The sequence below is a fragment of the Gorilla gorilla genome, chromosome 2, assembly GCF_029281585.2.
Source record: "Gorilla gorilla gorilla isolate KB3781 chromosome 2, NHGRI_mGorGor1-v2.1_pri, whole genome shotgun sequence".
Taxonomy (NCBI): Eukaryota; Metazoa; Chordata; class Mammalia; order Primates; family Hominidae; genus Gorilla; species Gorilla gorilla.
Genome location: NC_086017.1, coordinates 62827049 through 62842857, shown reverse-complemented (window position 1 = coordinate 62842857; position 15809 = coordinate 62827049). Strand labels below are relative to the sequence as shown.

The window sequence follows — 15809 nt, the reverse complement described above, 5'->3', positions numbered from 1 at the left end:
TCATGCTGTTTTGATTACTGTAGGCTTGTAGTATAGTTTGAAGTCAAGTAGGGTTATGCCTCCACCTTTGTTCTTTTTGCTTAGGATTGTCTTGGCTATACAGGCTCTTTTTTGGTTTCCTGTGAAATTTGTTTCTAATTCTGTGAAGAATTTCAGTGGTAGTTTAATGGGAATAGTATTGAATCTATAAATTACTTTGGGTAGTATGACCACTTTCATGATGTTTTGATTCTTTCTGTCTGTGAGCATGGAATGTTTTTCCATTTGTTTGTGTCCTCTCTGATTTCCTTGAGCAGTGGTTTGTAATTCTCCTTGAAGGGGTCTTTCACTTCCCTTGTTAACTGTATTCTTAGGTATTTTATTCTCTGTAGCAATTGTAAATGGAAGTTCATTCATGATTTGGCTTTCTGCTTGTCTGTTGTTGGTGTATAGGAATGCTTGTGAGTTTTGCACATTGATTTTGTATCGTGAGATTTTTGTGGAAGTTACTTCTCAGCTTAAGAAGCTTTTGGGCTGAAGCGATGGGGTTTTCTAGATATAGGATCATGTCACCTGCAAGCAAACAGTTTGACTTCCTCTCTTCCTATTTGAATACCCTTTATCACTCTCTCTTGCCTGATTGCCCCAGCGAGAACTTCCAATACTATGTTTAATAGGAGTGGTGAGAGAGGGCATCCTTGTCTTGTGCTAGTTTTCAAGGGGAATGCCTCCAGCTTTTGCCCATTCAGTATGATATTGGCTGTGGGTTTGTCATAAATGGCTCTTATTATTTTGAGATATGTTCCATCAATACCTAGTTTATTGAGAGTTTTTATTTTATTTTATTTTATTTATTTTTTGAGATGGAATCTCGCTCTGTCGCCCAGCCTGGAGTGCAGTGGCACAACCTCGGCTCACGGCAACCTCCACCTCCCCAGTTCAAGTGATTCTTCTCTCTCAGCCTCCTGAGTAGCTGGGACTATAAGCACATGCCACCACGCCCGGCTAATTTTTTTGTATTTTTGGTAGAGATGGGATTTCACTATGTTGGCCAGGCTGGTCTCAAACTCCTGACCTTGTCATCCACCTGCCTCGGCCTTCCAAAGTGCCGGGATTACAGACATGAGCCACTGCACCCAGCCTATTATATTTATTTATTTATTTTTGAGACAGTGCCTCGCTCCATCACCAGGCTGGAGTGCAGTGGCATGATCTCAGCTCAGTGCAACCTCTGCTTCCCAGGTTCAAGCAATTCTCCTGCCTCAGCCTCCCGAGTAGCTGGGACTACAGGTGCGTGCCACCACACCCAGCTAATTTTTGTATTTTTAGTAGAGACGGGGTTTCACCACATTGGCCAGGATGGTCTCCATCTCTTGACCTTGTGATCTGCCTGCCGCGGCCTCCCACAGTGCTGGGATTACAGTCGTGAGCTACCACGCCTAGCCTATTGAGAGTTTTTAACATGAAGGGATGTTGAATTTTTTCAAAGGCTTTTCTGTGTCTTTTGAGATAATCATGTGGTTTTTATCTTTAGTTCTGTTTATGTGATGAACTACGTTTATTGATTTGCGTCTGTTGAACCAGCCTTGCATTTCAGGGATGAAGCCTACGTAATTATGGTAGATAAGCTTTCTGATGTGCTTCTGCATTCTGTTTGCCGGTATTTTATTGAGGATTTTTGCATTGATGTTCATCAGGAATATTGGCCTGAAGTTTTATTTTTTTTGTTGTTTCTCTGACAGGTTTTGGTATCAGGATGATGCTGGCCTCATAAAGTGAGTTAGGGAGGAGTGCCTCATTTTCAGTTTTTTTGGAATAGTTTTAGAAGAAATGATACCAACTCTTCTTTGTACCTCTGGTAGAAATCTGCTGTGAATCCATCTGTCCTGAGCTTTTTTTGGTTGGTAGGCTGTTCATTACTGCCTCAATTTCAGAACTTGTTATTGGTCTATTCAGGGATTCAACTTCTTCCTGGTTCAGTCTTGGGAAGGTGTATGTGTCCAGGAATTTATCCATTTCTTGTAAATTTTCTAGTTTATTTGCATAGAAGTATTTATAGTATTCTCTGATGGTTGTTTGTATTTCTGTGGGATCGGTGGTGATATCTCCTTTATCATTTTTTATTGTGTCCATGTGATTTTTCTCTTTTTTCTTCTTTATTAGTCTAGTTAGTGTTCTATTTTATTATTTATTTATTTATTTATTTATTTATTTATTTATTTATTTATTTATTTTTGAGATAGAGTCTCGCTCCATCACCCAGGCTGGAGTGCACTGGCACGATCTCGGCTCACTGCAACCTCTGCCTCCTGGGTTCAAGCAGTTCTCCTGACTCAGTCTCCTGAGTAGCTGGGATTACAGGCATGTGCCACCATGCCTGGCTAATTTTTGTATTTTTAGTAGAGACGGGGTTTCACCATGTTGGCCAGGCTGGTCTCGAACTCTTGACCTCAAGTGATCTGCCCACCTCATCCTCCCAAAGTGCTGGGATTACAGGTATTTTATTAATTTTTTCAAAAAACCAGTGCCTGTATTTGTTTATTTTTTTGAAGGGTTTTTCGTGTCTCTGTCTCCTTCAGTTCCATTCTGATTTTGGTTATTTCCGGTCTCCTGCTAGCTTTGGGGTTTGTTTGCTCTTGGTTCTCTAGTTGATTTAGTTGTGACGTTAGGAGATATTTCTAGCTTTTGGATATATTTTGAAGATAGTACCTACGGAATTCTTCTATGGATTGGATATAAGGTATGGAGAAAAAGGGAGGGAGGCAAGGATAATGACACTTTTTTTTTTATTAAGGTAAAATATTTACTAGGAGTATCTTTCACTCAGAGAGTACTAACAAAGGATCAAGTTGAAAATTTAAGTTTGAAATGCTTATTAAGTATCTTCAATGTTTGACATTAGAATACTAAATTTCAGTCCAAAGTGATAGTAATGGTTTATACTCCTACCAGTTTTATGTGATCCATTTGGGTGAACTCTAGATTTGGGTGCCTCTTCAGCAAGAGATAGCATGTCAAACTGCTGTTCTGTGAAGATTCATTGACAGTCAGTGCACTAAGGGCACCTATCATTTAAAAAACAAAAACAAAACAAAACCCCACTTAATTCTTTTGTGCAAAATTAGTTGTGAAGTAAATTCTGTAAAGTTAGGTTTATTAGGTTTATGTTTTTATACCTTGAGTTTTCTTTAATTGGGATTCACCTGTTTTTGTTTTATTTTTAATTCTAGATGCTGGCTCTGGTATGGAAGAGGTAGAATTAAGCTGGGAAGATTATCTAGAAGAAACAGGGTCCACAGCAGTTCCCTATGGGTCTTTTAAACATGTAAGCAATAACCGTATTTGCCTTACTGGTGTTATATTCCTTTATTTCTAATCTCTGTATTATCATTAGAGAATTTAAAGTTATTTTAATTTGTGGTACTTGAAATAATTTAAGAGCTTTTTCTTTCCTCCTGCCACCCTTAGTAAGAACACTTGCCATATTCTTTTTTTTTTTTTTTTTTTTTTTTTGAGACAGAGTCTCGCTTTGTCGCCCAGGCTGGAGTGCAGTGGCATGATCTTGGCTCACTGCAAGCTCCGCCTCCCGGGTTCACGCCATTCTCCTGCCTCAGCCTCCCGAGTAGCTGGGACTACAGGCGCCCGCCACCACGCCCGGCTAATTTTTTGTATTTTTAGTAGAGATGGGGTTTCACCATTGCCTGGATGGTCTCGATCTCCTGACCGCGTGATCCTCCCGCCTCAGCCTCCCAAAGTGCTGGGATTACAGGCATGAGCCACTGTGCCTGGTCACACTTGCCATATTCTAAAATCCTTTTTGGTTTTGTATATTTTCTGCCACTCAATGCATGACTTATCTTTTTGACCATTTATGAATATTCCTTTACTTTTGTCAAAAAACCTTATAAATTGAAAAAGATTATTGTACTTTGTTGCATTTACTTTGTTGCATTCATTGAAAGTAATTTCAATAGCATTATTTGCTGTCACTCTTACTGAGCAGAACATAAGTATGACATGCATACTTACATGTCATATTAGTGGCCTGTGCAGCCTGGTTTTATGCCCTAACAACCCAGTTTAATGCCTTGTCAATGACAACATATTTGCCCTGTGTAATGACTTTAGAATGTAAGAAAGTACCCCAAATTTTGTTTATAATTTATATCTAGACCTAGGTTTTTTTTTGGTGAGGGGGGTGGGGGGTCAGTGTCTCACTCCATCGCCCATCATAGCTCACTGCAGCCTCAACCCCCTGGGCTCAGGTGACCCTCCCACCTCAGCCTCTTAAGTAACTGGGACTACAGGTGTACACCACCACACCCAGCTAATTTTTAGTAGAGATGGTGTTTCACCATGTCGGCCAGTCTTAAACTCCTGGGCTTAAACAATCTTCCTGCCTTGGCCTCCCAGAGTGCTGGGATTACAGGCGTGAGCTACTGTGCCCATCCTAGACCTAGTTTTTAACCTGTTTACTCTAACTCCCTCTTAAAACACACAGAATAATTAATTCTAAAACTGCTTATTTCATATTTGTCATAGTCTGCTTGGGCTGCCATAACAAAATATCATAGACTAGGTGGCTTAAACAACTGACATTTATCTTCTCACAGTTATGGAGACTGAAAGCCTAGGTGTGTAGCTGCTTTCTGGTGAGGGCCCTCTTTCTGGCTTGCAGATAGTTACCACCTTGCTGTGTCTTCACATGGTACAAACAGTAAGAGCTCTGTGGTGTCTCTTCTTAAAGGAAGAAGAACCAATTCTGTTAGATCAGGGCTCCATCCTTATGACCTCTAAATGTTTGTGCCCTCCCAAAATTTATATGTTGAAACCTAATCCCCATTGCGTTGGTATGAAGAGGTGGGGCCTTGGGGAGGTGATTCGGCCATAAAGGTTTTTTCTCATGAATGGGATTAGTACCATTATAAAGGAGGCTTGAGAGAGCTTGTTTGCTCAACTTCCACCATGTGAAGACAGCAAGAAGGCACCATCTTTGAAGCAGAAAGTGAACCCTCACCAGATCCTGAATCCCCTGGGGCCTTCATCTTGGACTTTCCAGCCTCCAGAGTTGTGAGCAGTAAATTTCTGTTGTTTATACATTTTCCAGTCTAAGGTATTTTGGTGTAGCACCCCAGATGGACTAAGACAACCTTCATAAAGGGCCTATATCCAAACAGTCATACTGGAGCTTAGGGTTTGAACATACAAATTTTGAGGTGAACAGTTTAGCCCATAGCAATGTTCAATAGGGCATACTTCTTTTGTTCTAGGATTTGTGAAGACACTGATGCACAGTCAGTGTTGTCTGTGAATATAAACCATATTCTTTTAGCTGTTGTCTTTATATGCTAAAGAGTCCTGCCATTCTCCTGCCTCAGCCTCCCGAGTAGCTGGGACTGCAGGCGCCCGCAATCACGCCCGGCCAGTTTTTTGTATTTTTAGTAGAGATGGGGTTTCACCGTGTTAGCCAGGATGGTCTCGATCTCCTGACCTCATGATCCACCCGCCTCAGCCTCCCAAAGTGCTGGGATTACAGGCATGAGCCACCGTGCACAGTGAGTCCCACTATTTTTAGTTTTCCGTGTGTAAAAACTCAGTCATGTTAGCTGCCCTTTTTGATTATTCTTTGTTCATTTATATCTCTCTTAAAGTGGTGAGAATTACATATTTCAGATAAGGATTTTATTTCATATTGCATTGTTGGGAGCAAGCCCCCCAAAGTCTGGCCATAAACTGGCCCCAAAACTGGCCGTAAATAAAATCTCTGCAGCATTGTAACATGTCTATAATGGCCCTAACGCCCAAGCTGGAAGGTTGTGGGTTTATGGGAATGAGGGCAAGGAACACCTGGCCCGCCCAGGGCAGGAAACCACTTAAAGGCATTTTTTAGACACAAACTAAACCATGAGCAATCTGTGTCTTTAAGGGCATGTTCCTGCTGCAGTTAAATAGCCCAACCTATTCATTTAATTCGGCCCACCCCTTCGTTTCCCTTAAGGGATACTTTTAGTTAATTTAATATCTGTAGAAACAATGCTAATGATTGGTTTGCTGTTAATAAATATGTGGGTAAATCTCTGTTCAGGGCTCTCAGCTCTGAAGGCTGTGAGACCCCTGATTTCCCACTTCACACCTCTATATTTCTGTGTGTGTGTCTTTAATTCCTCTAGCACCACTGGGTTAGGTTCTCCCCAGCCGAGCTGGTCTCGGCAGCATTGGTTAATCTTTTCTAATTGTTTTCAATATTCTTCTTTAACATGGAAAGCCTATTTAGTGGTTATGTAATACCTTCAAATTCTTGTTTTTGGTGTTATTCTTATTCTGATATGTATTTACCCAAGCTTATTTATTTGTACTAATATTCAAATGGAGAACAAATTTTCTTACAAAGATTCTGGTTCTAAAAATATCACGTTAAAGAAACAGATTTCACCTCTTCCTCTTTGAATGACAAAGCAACCGGGAGAGTAGAAAACAAATGCAAAACTTCTTTATTGTCAAATGTAGGAAATCTGAATCATAATGTGTGGTGAAGGGCTGCCAAATACAGTGAAAATAAAGCATGGGTGTGGGGAGATTCTGAGATGGGATGCTTGTGGCTAGCAGATCATAGGCAAAGCTGGTAGAACTCAGATCTCCAAATCAAAGGAGATGGATGTGCAGGCCTATGGCAAGAGTTTTACAGGATCCAATTTGGAGCACAGGAAGGAGGAATTAGAGGTCAATCAGATTTGCAGGGAGAAAGGGTCTCAAAGAGTGAAAAAGCCTTGCTCGTGTGCATTCTGGTGGAAGAAAAGGCACGCACTGTGGGAAAGACACTAAGTGTTACCTACATGCTCTAGGACAAAAGCTTTACACTGTTAGGGAAGGATTACAAACTCTTATTAATCCTGCCACAAAGGTACAGGCCCATTATACCCTGGGAAGTAGAATAGAAGGGAAAATAAGCCCTCTGTACCTTGAGAGAGGGATAGGAATACATACTGGAGCATTATGGATTCCCTACAGTTGAGGGACAGGTAGGATCACTGAGAAGTTCCCACTCCTTAGACGCAGGGACACAGAGCCTCTGAGACTGTGGCTGAGTCTCACAGAGTACTCTCTCATACCTGTCCCCCACCACCAAGTGAGAGTGTTGAAAAATGGCGGTCTGTTGTATGGGAGAGGCAAGAGCATGGAGAGAGATGGTCTCTGAGGTGCAGTCACCAACAAAAGACCTAAATCTGAGGGTGGAACAGCAGACATTGAGATAAAAAGAAAAACCCTCTGGCAAATGAGCCTATACCCTAAATCCTAGATAATACTAGAGGAATTTGAAGCCTGTGGTGTACTTGTGAATGCACCATAGCAACAATAAAACACAAATCCAGCTTCACTTCTGACTAGATTGACTTCACTTTCTCTGTCAAACTAAAGTCCTAAGAAAAGAAGAAACGTGCCTATTTCCAGGCATAAATACTATTTGCCTCAGTCTTGACTGTTCTATACATAATGTCTGGCTTCCAACCAAATACTATGGGGCACATAAAGAAGCAAGAGACAAACAGCAAACTGTCAAAAGACAAAGCAATCAACAGAACCAGACTCATGTGACCCAGATGTTGGAATTTTAAATAACTGTGATTAATATGTTAAAAGCTCTAACAGAATAGGTGGAGGACATGCATGAACAGAAAAGGAATTGCAGCAGAGATGGAAACTATTAGAAAAAATGAAATAGAAATAATAGAAATGAAAAATGTGATAACAAAGTTGAATACCTTTGGCGGGCTCACCAGTAGATTTGACACAGCTGAGGAAAGGATCCATGAACTTGAAGACAGATCGATAGAAATAGCCCAGATTGAAATACAAAGAGAAAAAAGAGTGGGAATTTAAAAGAGACCAGAGCAACCAACAGTGTGAGATAATATCAAAAAGTGTAATATATTTATAATTGGAATCTCAGAAGGAAAAAGAAGAGCGAGGAAAAGATATTTGATGAGATGGACAATTTTCCAAAGAAAAGAAAGATACTATACCACAGATTCAAGAAACTCAGATAATGCAAACAGAATAATTACTAAACGAATAAAACCCACCCAGACACATCATATTCAGACTGAGAACCAAGGAGAAAGAGGAAAATTCTTTTCAGACACTGTGCAACCAAGATAGTTGGGTAAGATTTTTAAGATGTTGAAAGAAAAAAACTTAACCCAGAATTCTATATCTGGCAAAAATTTCATCCAAAAGTGAAGGAGAAATAAAGACTTTTTAAAGGAAAACAAAGTAAGGGAATTCATCACCAGGAGACCTACACTACAAAAAACAGTAAGGAAACTTCTTAAGACAGAAGGAATTTGCTATAAGACAGAAACCTGAATCTACACAAATAATTATGGGAGTGGTATAAATGTAGATTGATAAAAAGTTTATTTTTTCTTAATTTCAATATCTCTGAAAGATAACTTTGAAGCAAAACTAGTAGAAATTTACTGTGTGTTTATGGCATATGTAACTATAATAACACAAATGATGGGACAGAAGATTGGGAGTAGTATACCATTCTAAGATCTTTACATAACATGTGAAGTGGTAAAATGTCATTTGTAAGTAGACTGCAATTAAAGATGCATATTGAAAACCTTTCGGCAACGACTAAATTAAAAAAATTATTGTGGTAAAATATACATAAAATTTGCCGTTTTAATAATTTTTAAAAATTAATTATTTATTTTCATAGACAGGGTCTGATAAAAGTAAGACCCTGCCCAGGCTGGAAAGTAGTGGTGCAATCATAGCTTACTGTAACCTTGAACTCCTAGGCTCAAGCAATCCTCCCACCCCAGCATCCTGAGCAGATAGGACTACAGGCATGCACCACCATGCCTGGCTAATTTTTGTATTTTTTATAGAGACAGGGTCTCACTGTGCTGCCCAGGCTGGTCTCGAACCCTTGGGGCTCAAGCAGTCCTCCTGTATTGACCTCCCAAAGTGCTGAGATTACAAATGTGAGCCACCATACATGGCCTCATTTTAATAATTTTTAAGTGCATAGTTCAATGGCATTAAGTACATTTACAATGTTGTACATCCATCAGCAGAACTTCTTTTTTATCATCTCAAATAGAAACTGTGTACACTAAATACTGACTTTCTATTCTGTCCTTCCCTGACACCCCGGTAACCTCTATTCTTCTTTCTGTGTACCTCACATAAGAATTGTGTAATATTTGTCCTTTTTTGTCTGTCTTGTTTAACTTAACACAGTGCTCTTAACATGTTTTCAATTTTCTTTTTAGTGGTTGCCCTTGAGTTTGCAGTATACATTTACAACTAATCCAAGTCCTCTTTCAAGTAACACTATACGACTTCACAGGTAGTGCAAGTAGCTTATACCAAAGTATTACCAATTCCTCCCTCATGTCTCTTATAACATTGCTGTCATTCATTAATTTATAAGCTGTAATATTCATAAGCTATGATCACCAAATACTTTGTCGCTGTTATTATTTTGAAAAAGCCATTATCTGATAGTTCAATTCAGAATAAGAAAAATTAGACTGGGCACAGTGGCTCATGCCTGTAATCCCAGCACTTTGGGAGGCCACGGTGGGAAGATTGCTTGAGCCCAGGAGTTTGAGACCAGGCTGATCAACGTAGTGAGACCCTGTCTCTACAAAAAATTTAAAAATTAGCTGGGCATGGTGGCATGTACTTGTAGTCACAGCTACTAGAGAGGCTGAAGTGGGAGGATCGCTTCATTCCTGGAGGCTGAGGTTGCAGTGAGCTATGACTGTGCCACTGCACTCCATCCTGGGTGACAGTAGATTCTGTCTCAAAAAAACAAAAGAAAAATTAAAGATTCTATTTTACCTTCTTTTATTTCTTTTCTAATGTGCTTCCTTTCTTTATGTAGATCTGAGTTTCTGACTGATATAATTTTCCTTCTTTGTAAAGAATTGGGCCAGGCACGGTGGCTCACACCTGTAATCCCAGCACTTTGGGAAGCTACGGTGGGTAGATCACCTGAGGTCAGAAGTTCGAGACCAGCCTGGCCAACATGATGAAACCCCTTCTCTACTAAAAATATAAAAATTAGCCAGTCTTGGTGGCAAGCGCCTGTAATCCCAGCTACTCGGGAGGCTGAGGCAGGAGAATCACTTGAACCCAAGAGGTGGAGGTTGCAGTGAGCCAAGATCATGCCACTGCACTCCAGCCTGGGCAACAAGAGCGAAATGCCATCTAAAAAAAAAAGAGAATTTCTTTTAATATTTCTTGCAAGGCAGGTCTACTGGTGACAGAATCCCTTAATTTTTGTTTGCCTGAGAAAATCTTTAGTACTTTTTAAGGATAATTTTGCTTGATACACAGCTCTAAATTAGTGGCTTTTTGCTTTAAATGCCTTAACTATTTCAGTCCTCTCTATCCTTGCTTGCATGGTTTCTGAGGAAGGAAAAAAAAAAAGAGTGTTAGAGAAGGAATGTGTGTTTTTTTTTTTGGAGAAGGAATTTTAAAATGTAAAAGAAAACCTTGGATTTTTCTTTTCTTCTTCTTCTTCTTTTTTTTTTTTTTTTTTTTTCAGATAAGAGTCTTGCTCTGTTGCCCAGACTGGAGTGCAGTGGTGTGATCCTAGCTCACTGCAGCTTCAGGCTCAAGCATTCCTCCTGCCTCAGCCTCCAGAGTAGCTGAGACTACAGACACCCACCACCATGCTTGACTAACTTAAAAATATATATATATATATTTTGGTAGAGATGGGTCTTGCTATGTTGCCCAGGCTGGTCTTGAACTCCTTGCCTCAAGGGAACCTCCTGCCTTGGCCTCCCAAAATGCTGGGATTATGCCATCAGCCACCATGCCTGGCCTAATATTTCTTATTCTTTATTGAGGGAACATATAACAGTTTATTCAAAATAATGACAGCAGCCGGGCGCGGTGGCTCACGCCTGTAATCCCAGCACTTTGGGAGGCCATGGCGGGTGGATCACCTGAGGTCAGGAGTTCAAGACCAGCCTGGCCAACATGGTGAAACCTTGTCTCTACAAAAATACAAAAATTAGACAGGCATGATGGTGGGTGCCTGTAATTCCAGCTGCTTGGGGGGCTGAGACGGGAGAATTGCTTGAATCTGGGAGGCGGAGGTTGCAGTGAGCTGAGATTGCACCATTGCACTCCAGCCTGGGCAACAGAGCGAGACTCCATCTCAAAACACAAACAAAAAAAGTAATGACAGCAACAATTTATTTGATTATGTATGCTTATGTATAAATATATGCTAAGGCATGCTTACGTATATAAATGGTAGCAATGATACAGGGGAAGAAATGGCAGAATTAGAATTGTTATTATAAGGGTTTTTTTAAATCACAAATTGGATTTGGATTAGTTTAAATGTATATTGTAAACTCTAGGGCAACTACTAAAAACAGTTAGAAGAAATATAATATGCTAAGAAGGCAAAGTGGAATAATATAAAATGCCTCTTTAAAACCACAGAAGGCAGATAAAGAGTGGAAGACAAAATAGAAACAAAGAACAAGGCAACAAATAGAAAACACTAACATATATGGTAGATATTAATCCAAGTATATCAGTAATCACTTTGAATGTCAGTGGTCTAAATGCACTGTTAAAAAGATGGAGATTATCAGAGTGGATCAAAAAATATGACCCAACTATATGTTGTCTATAATAAAAAGCACTTTAAATATAAAGAGACATATAGGTTAAAAGTAAATGGATGGAGAAAGATATACCATGCTAACACTAACAAAAAGAGTAGCTAGCTATATTAATGTCAGACAGAGCTGACTTCAAAGCAAGGAATGTTAGGACATTACGCCTGTAATCCCAGCACTTTGGGAGGCCTAGATGAGTGCATCATTTGAGGTCGGGAGTTCGAGACCAGCCTGACCAACATGGAGAAACCCTGTTTCTACTAAAAATACAAAATTAGCCAGGCGTGGTGGTGCATGCTTGTAATCCCAGCTACTCAGGAAGGCTCAGGCAGGAGAATCGCTTGAATCCAGGAGGCAGAGGTTGCGGTGAGCCGAGATCACGCCACTGCACTCCAGCTTGGGCAACAAGAGTGAAACTCGGTCAAAAAAAAAAAAAAAAAAAAGAAGGACATTACATAATAATAAAGGGGTCAGTTCTTCAAGAAGACGTAACAGTCCTTAAAATGTGTGCATCTAACAACAGAATGTAAAAATACACGAGTCAAAACCTGGTAGAACTGCATGGAGAAACAAATGGATTCAATATTATTAGTCAGAAAATTCAACACCCTCCTATCGAAAATGGACAGATCCAGCAGGCAGAAAATCAGTAAGGACATTGTTGAGCTCTGCAATACCATCAGTCAACTGGATATAATGGACGTCTATAGACTACTTCAACAACAGCAGAAGACACATTCTTCTCAAGCTCACATGGAACATTCACAAAGATAGACCACACGCAGGCCCATAAAGCACACCTTAACAAATTTAAAATAATATAAATCATGCAGTGTGCTCTCAAACCACAGTGAAATTAAACTAGAAATCAATAACAGAAAGATAGCTGGAAAGTCCCTAGTTACTTAGAGATAAAACAACACACTTGTGAATAACACATGGATAAAATAAGCAGTCTCAGGGGAAACTTTGAAATATTTGGAACTAAATGAAAATGCAGTAACATCAGAAACATAAAATGTCTAGGATTAAATGTAAATAAAAGTGCAAGGATGCTGGGTGCAGTGGCTCACACCTGTAATCCCAGCACTTTGGGAGGCCAAGGTGGGAGAATTGCTTGAGCCCAGGAATGCGAGACCAGCCTGGGCAATATAGTGAGACCTTTTCTACAAAAAAAATAAAAAATAAAAATTAGCCAGGCATGGTGGAGCACACCTGTAATCCTAGCTACATCAGAGGCTGGGGTGGGGGGATCCTTTGAGTCCAGGAGACAGAGGTTGCAGTGACCCAAGATTGTGCCGCTGTACTTCAGCCTGGGCAGCAGAATGAGAGACTCGGTCTCCAAAAAAAAAAAAAATAATAATAATAATTGTAAGGCAACTCCAATTCATTATTGATGTAAAATAAAGACCTTTATACATGAAGGGATACACCTTGTTCATGTAATGAGAGAGTCACTATTATAAAGATACCAGTTTTCCCTAACTAGGTCTGTAGATTTACTGCAAACAAATTAAATTTCAAAAAATACATATATATAAAATTTTAGGTAGAAATTGACAAGCTGATTCTGATTTTTATATGGATATATCGTGGATCAAGGATAGCCAGACACACCTAAAGAATAAGACAAAATGAGAAGACTTGCTGTACTAGATATCAAGTTTAATTAAGATAGTATAGTGCTACTTTAAGGAAAAGTAAATCAGAAACAGATCCACTTTTGTAGGGACACTTGATTTATTACAAAGGTGATGACTTATAGTGGTCGGGAAAAGTGCTGGTTTAATTGTGTACACATGTTGAAACAAATAAACCCTTACCCATATTTAACTTCATATTAACTTCATTAATTCCAGGTGTATGTTAGTTCTAAATATGATAGCTCCTAGATAATAATATAGTTTATGATCCTTATGACCTTTAAAGATAGGAAAAGATTGGTTTAAAAATACAGAAAAAGCAGCTGGGTGCGGTGTCTCACGCCTATAATCCCAGCACTTTGGGAGGCCGAGGCAGGCGGATTGCTTGAGGTCAGGAGTTCGAGAGCAGCCTAGACAACATGGTGAAACCCCATGTCTACTAAAAATACAAAACTTAGCCGGACATGATGGTGCATGCCTGTAGTCCCAGCTGCTTGGGAGACTGAGGCAGGAGAATCACTTGAGCCCGGGAGGCAGAGGTTGCAGTGAGCTGAGATCGTGCCACTGCACTCCAGCCTGGGCGACAGAAGCAGATGCTGTCTCGAGGAAAAAAAAAAAATACATATATAGAAAATCACTACCTTTTTAAAGGAAAAATATTGATAAATTAGACTACAATAAATTTAAGAACTTCTGTTTATCAAAAGACATCATAGTGAAAATGAGAAAAATGTTTGCAACACAACTGTCAAAGAACTGATGCCCACAATATGGACTGAATTTAAAAATGGGTAAGGAACTTAAGCACTTCCCAAAAGAAATCTAAATGACTAATAAATATAAAGGTTGTCAACTTGATTAATAATCAGATCATACAAATTAAAATTACAATAAGATACATGACACACCTTCCAAAATGGTTAAAAGGGAAAAAAGGGGCTGGGCGCGGTGGCTCACGCCTGTAATCCCAGCACTTTGGGAGGCCAAGGCGGGCGGATCATGAGGTCAGGAGATTGAGACCGTCCTGGCCAACACGGTGAAACCCGGTCTCTACTAAAAATACAGAAAAGTGGCCGGGCTTGGTGGTGGGCGCCTGTAGTCCCAGCTACTCGGGAGGCTGAGGCAGGAGAATGGCGTGAACCTGGGAGGTGGAGCTTGCAGTGAGCAGAGATGGCGCCACTGCACTCCAGCCTGGGCGACAGAGTGAGACTTCGTCTCAAAAAAAAAAAAAAAAAGTGAAAAAGACTGAAAATAGAAAAACGTTGGTTAGAATGGAGCAAAAGGAGCCAGGTGTGGTGACTCACGCCTGTAATCCCAGCACTTTAGGAGGCTGAAGCAGGTGGATCGCTTGAGGCCCAGAGTTTGAGACCAGCTGGCCAATATGGTGAAACCTTGTTGCTACAAAAAATACAAAAATCAACCAGGTGTGGTGGCACGTGCCTGTGGTCCCAGCTACGTGGGAGGCTGAGGCATGAGAATCACTTGAACCTGAAAGGTGGAGTTTGCAGTGAGCCGAGATCACTCCACTGCAGTCCAGCCTGGGTGACAGAGTAAGACTCTGTCTCAAAAAAAAAAAAAAAAAAAAAAAAAGGAATGGAGCAAAAGGATTTCTCATATGCTATTGGGAAACTAAATTGGTACAACTTCTTTGGAAAACAGTTTGGTTGTTATCTATTTTAGAAATTCATGTATGTATGTACCAAGGGACAAGCAAAAATGTTTATGGCATCATTATTTGTAGCTTCCCAAAACTGTGAACTGCCCAAATACCTAGTAACTAGTAGAAGTGGAATGAATAAATTGTGACATATTCATATAGTGGAATACTACACAGTAGTGAAAAGAAGTAAGCTACTGTTACATGCAACAGCGTGAATAAATCTCGTAAGTAATGTTCGACAAGAGAAGCTCCACTCAGAAAATATTCATACCGCATAATTTCATTAACATAGTGTGGAAACATAGTCAATATAACCATAATGTTTAGGATAGTGATAGAACACGTAGTGACTAGCGGGGGAGGACTTTTTACACAGAATGTGGGACTTTCCCTCTCTGGCTGTCTCCAGGATTCCACTTGCATTTTCCAGTGGCTGTGGTTGCCATATTGCATTTATTTGTCATGTCTTCATAGTCTCCTCTGGTATATGACAGTTCCTTGTTCTTTCTTTGTCTTTTATGGACTTGACACTTTTGATGAGCCTATATTGCATGTCAATTATTTGTGGAATATTCCTCAATTTGGATTTTTTTCTCATGATTGGATTGAATTTGTGCAGATTTGGTAATAATGTTGTAGGAATGATATTGCAGTTATTTTGTATGAAATCAAGGCTACATGATACTGTTGCAAACTTTGATTGGTTAGTTACGTGGCATCTGCCAGATTTTTTCACTGTAATGTTGCTGTTTTCCCCTTTGAAGTTAATAAGAATCTTACTGGGAGAACCTTTTGAGATTTTGCAGATATCCTATCTCATCTCATCCTATTCTCATCATAGTATTTTAGAGTCCATCACTAATT

General features: G+C 39.9%; 1 protein-coding gene across 6 annotated transcripts in view; it reads left to right on the top strand.

The window, feature by feature from the left end:
• The window catches only part of SFMBT1 (Scm like with four mbt domains 1), a 147456-nt gene that overhangs the window by 88917 nt on the left and 42730 nt on the right, over positions 1 to 15809 (top strand). For all 6 annotated transcript variants that reach the window (XM_055382663.2, XM_063703851.1, XM_031009406.3 and 3 more), the window contains one exon: positions 3210 to 3304. In XM_055382663.2, the coding sequence (XP_055238638.1) occupies positions 3210 to 3304 (95 nt within the window). The remainder of the gene's footprint in view (positions 1 to 3209; positions 3305 to 15809) is intronic.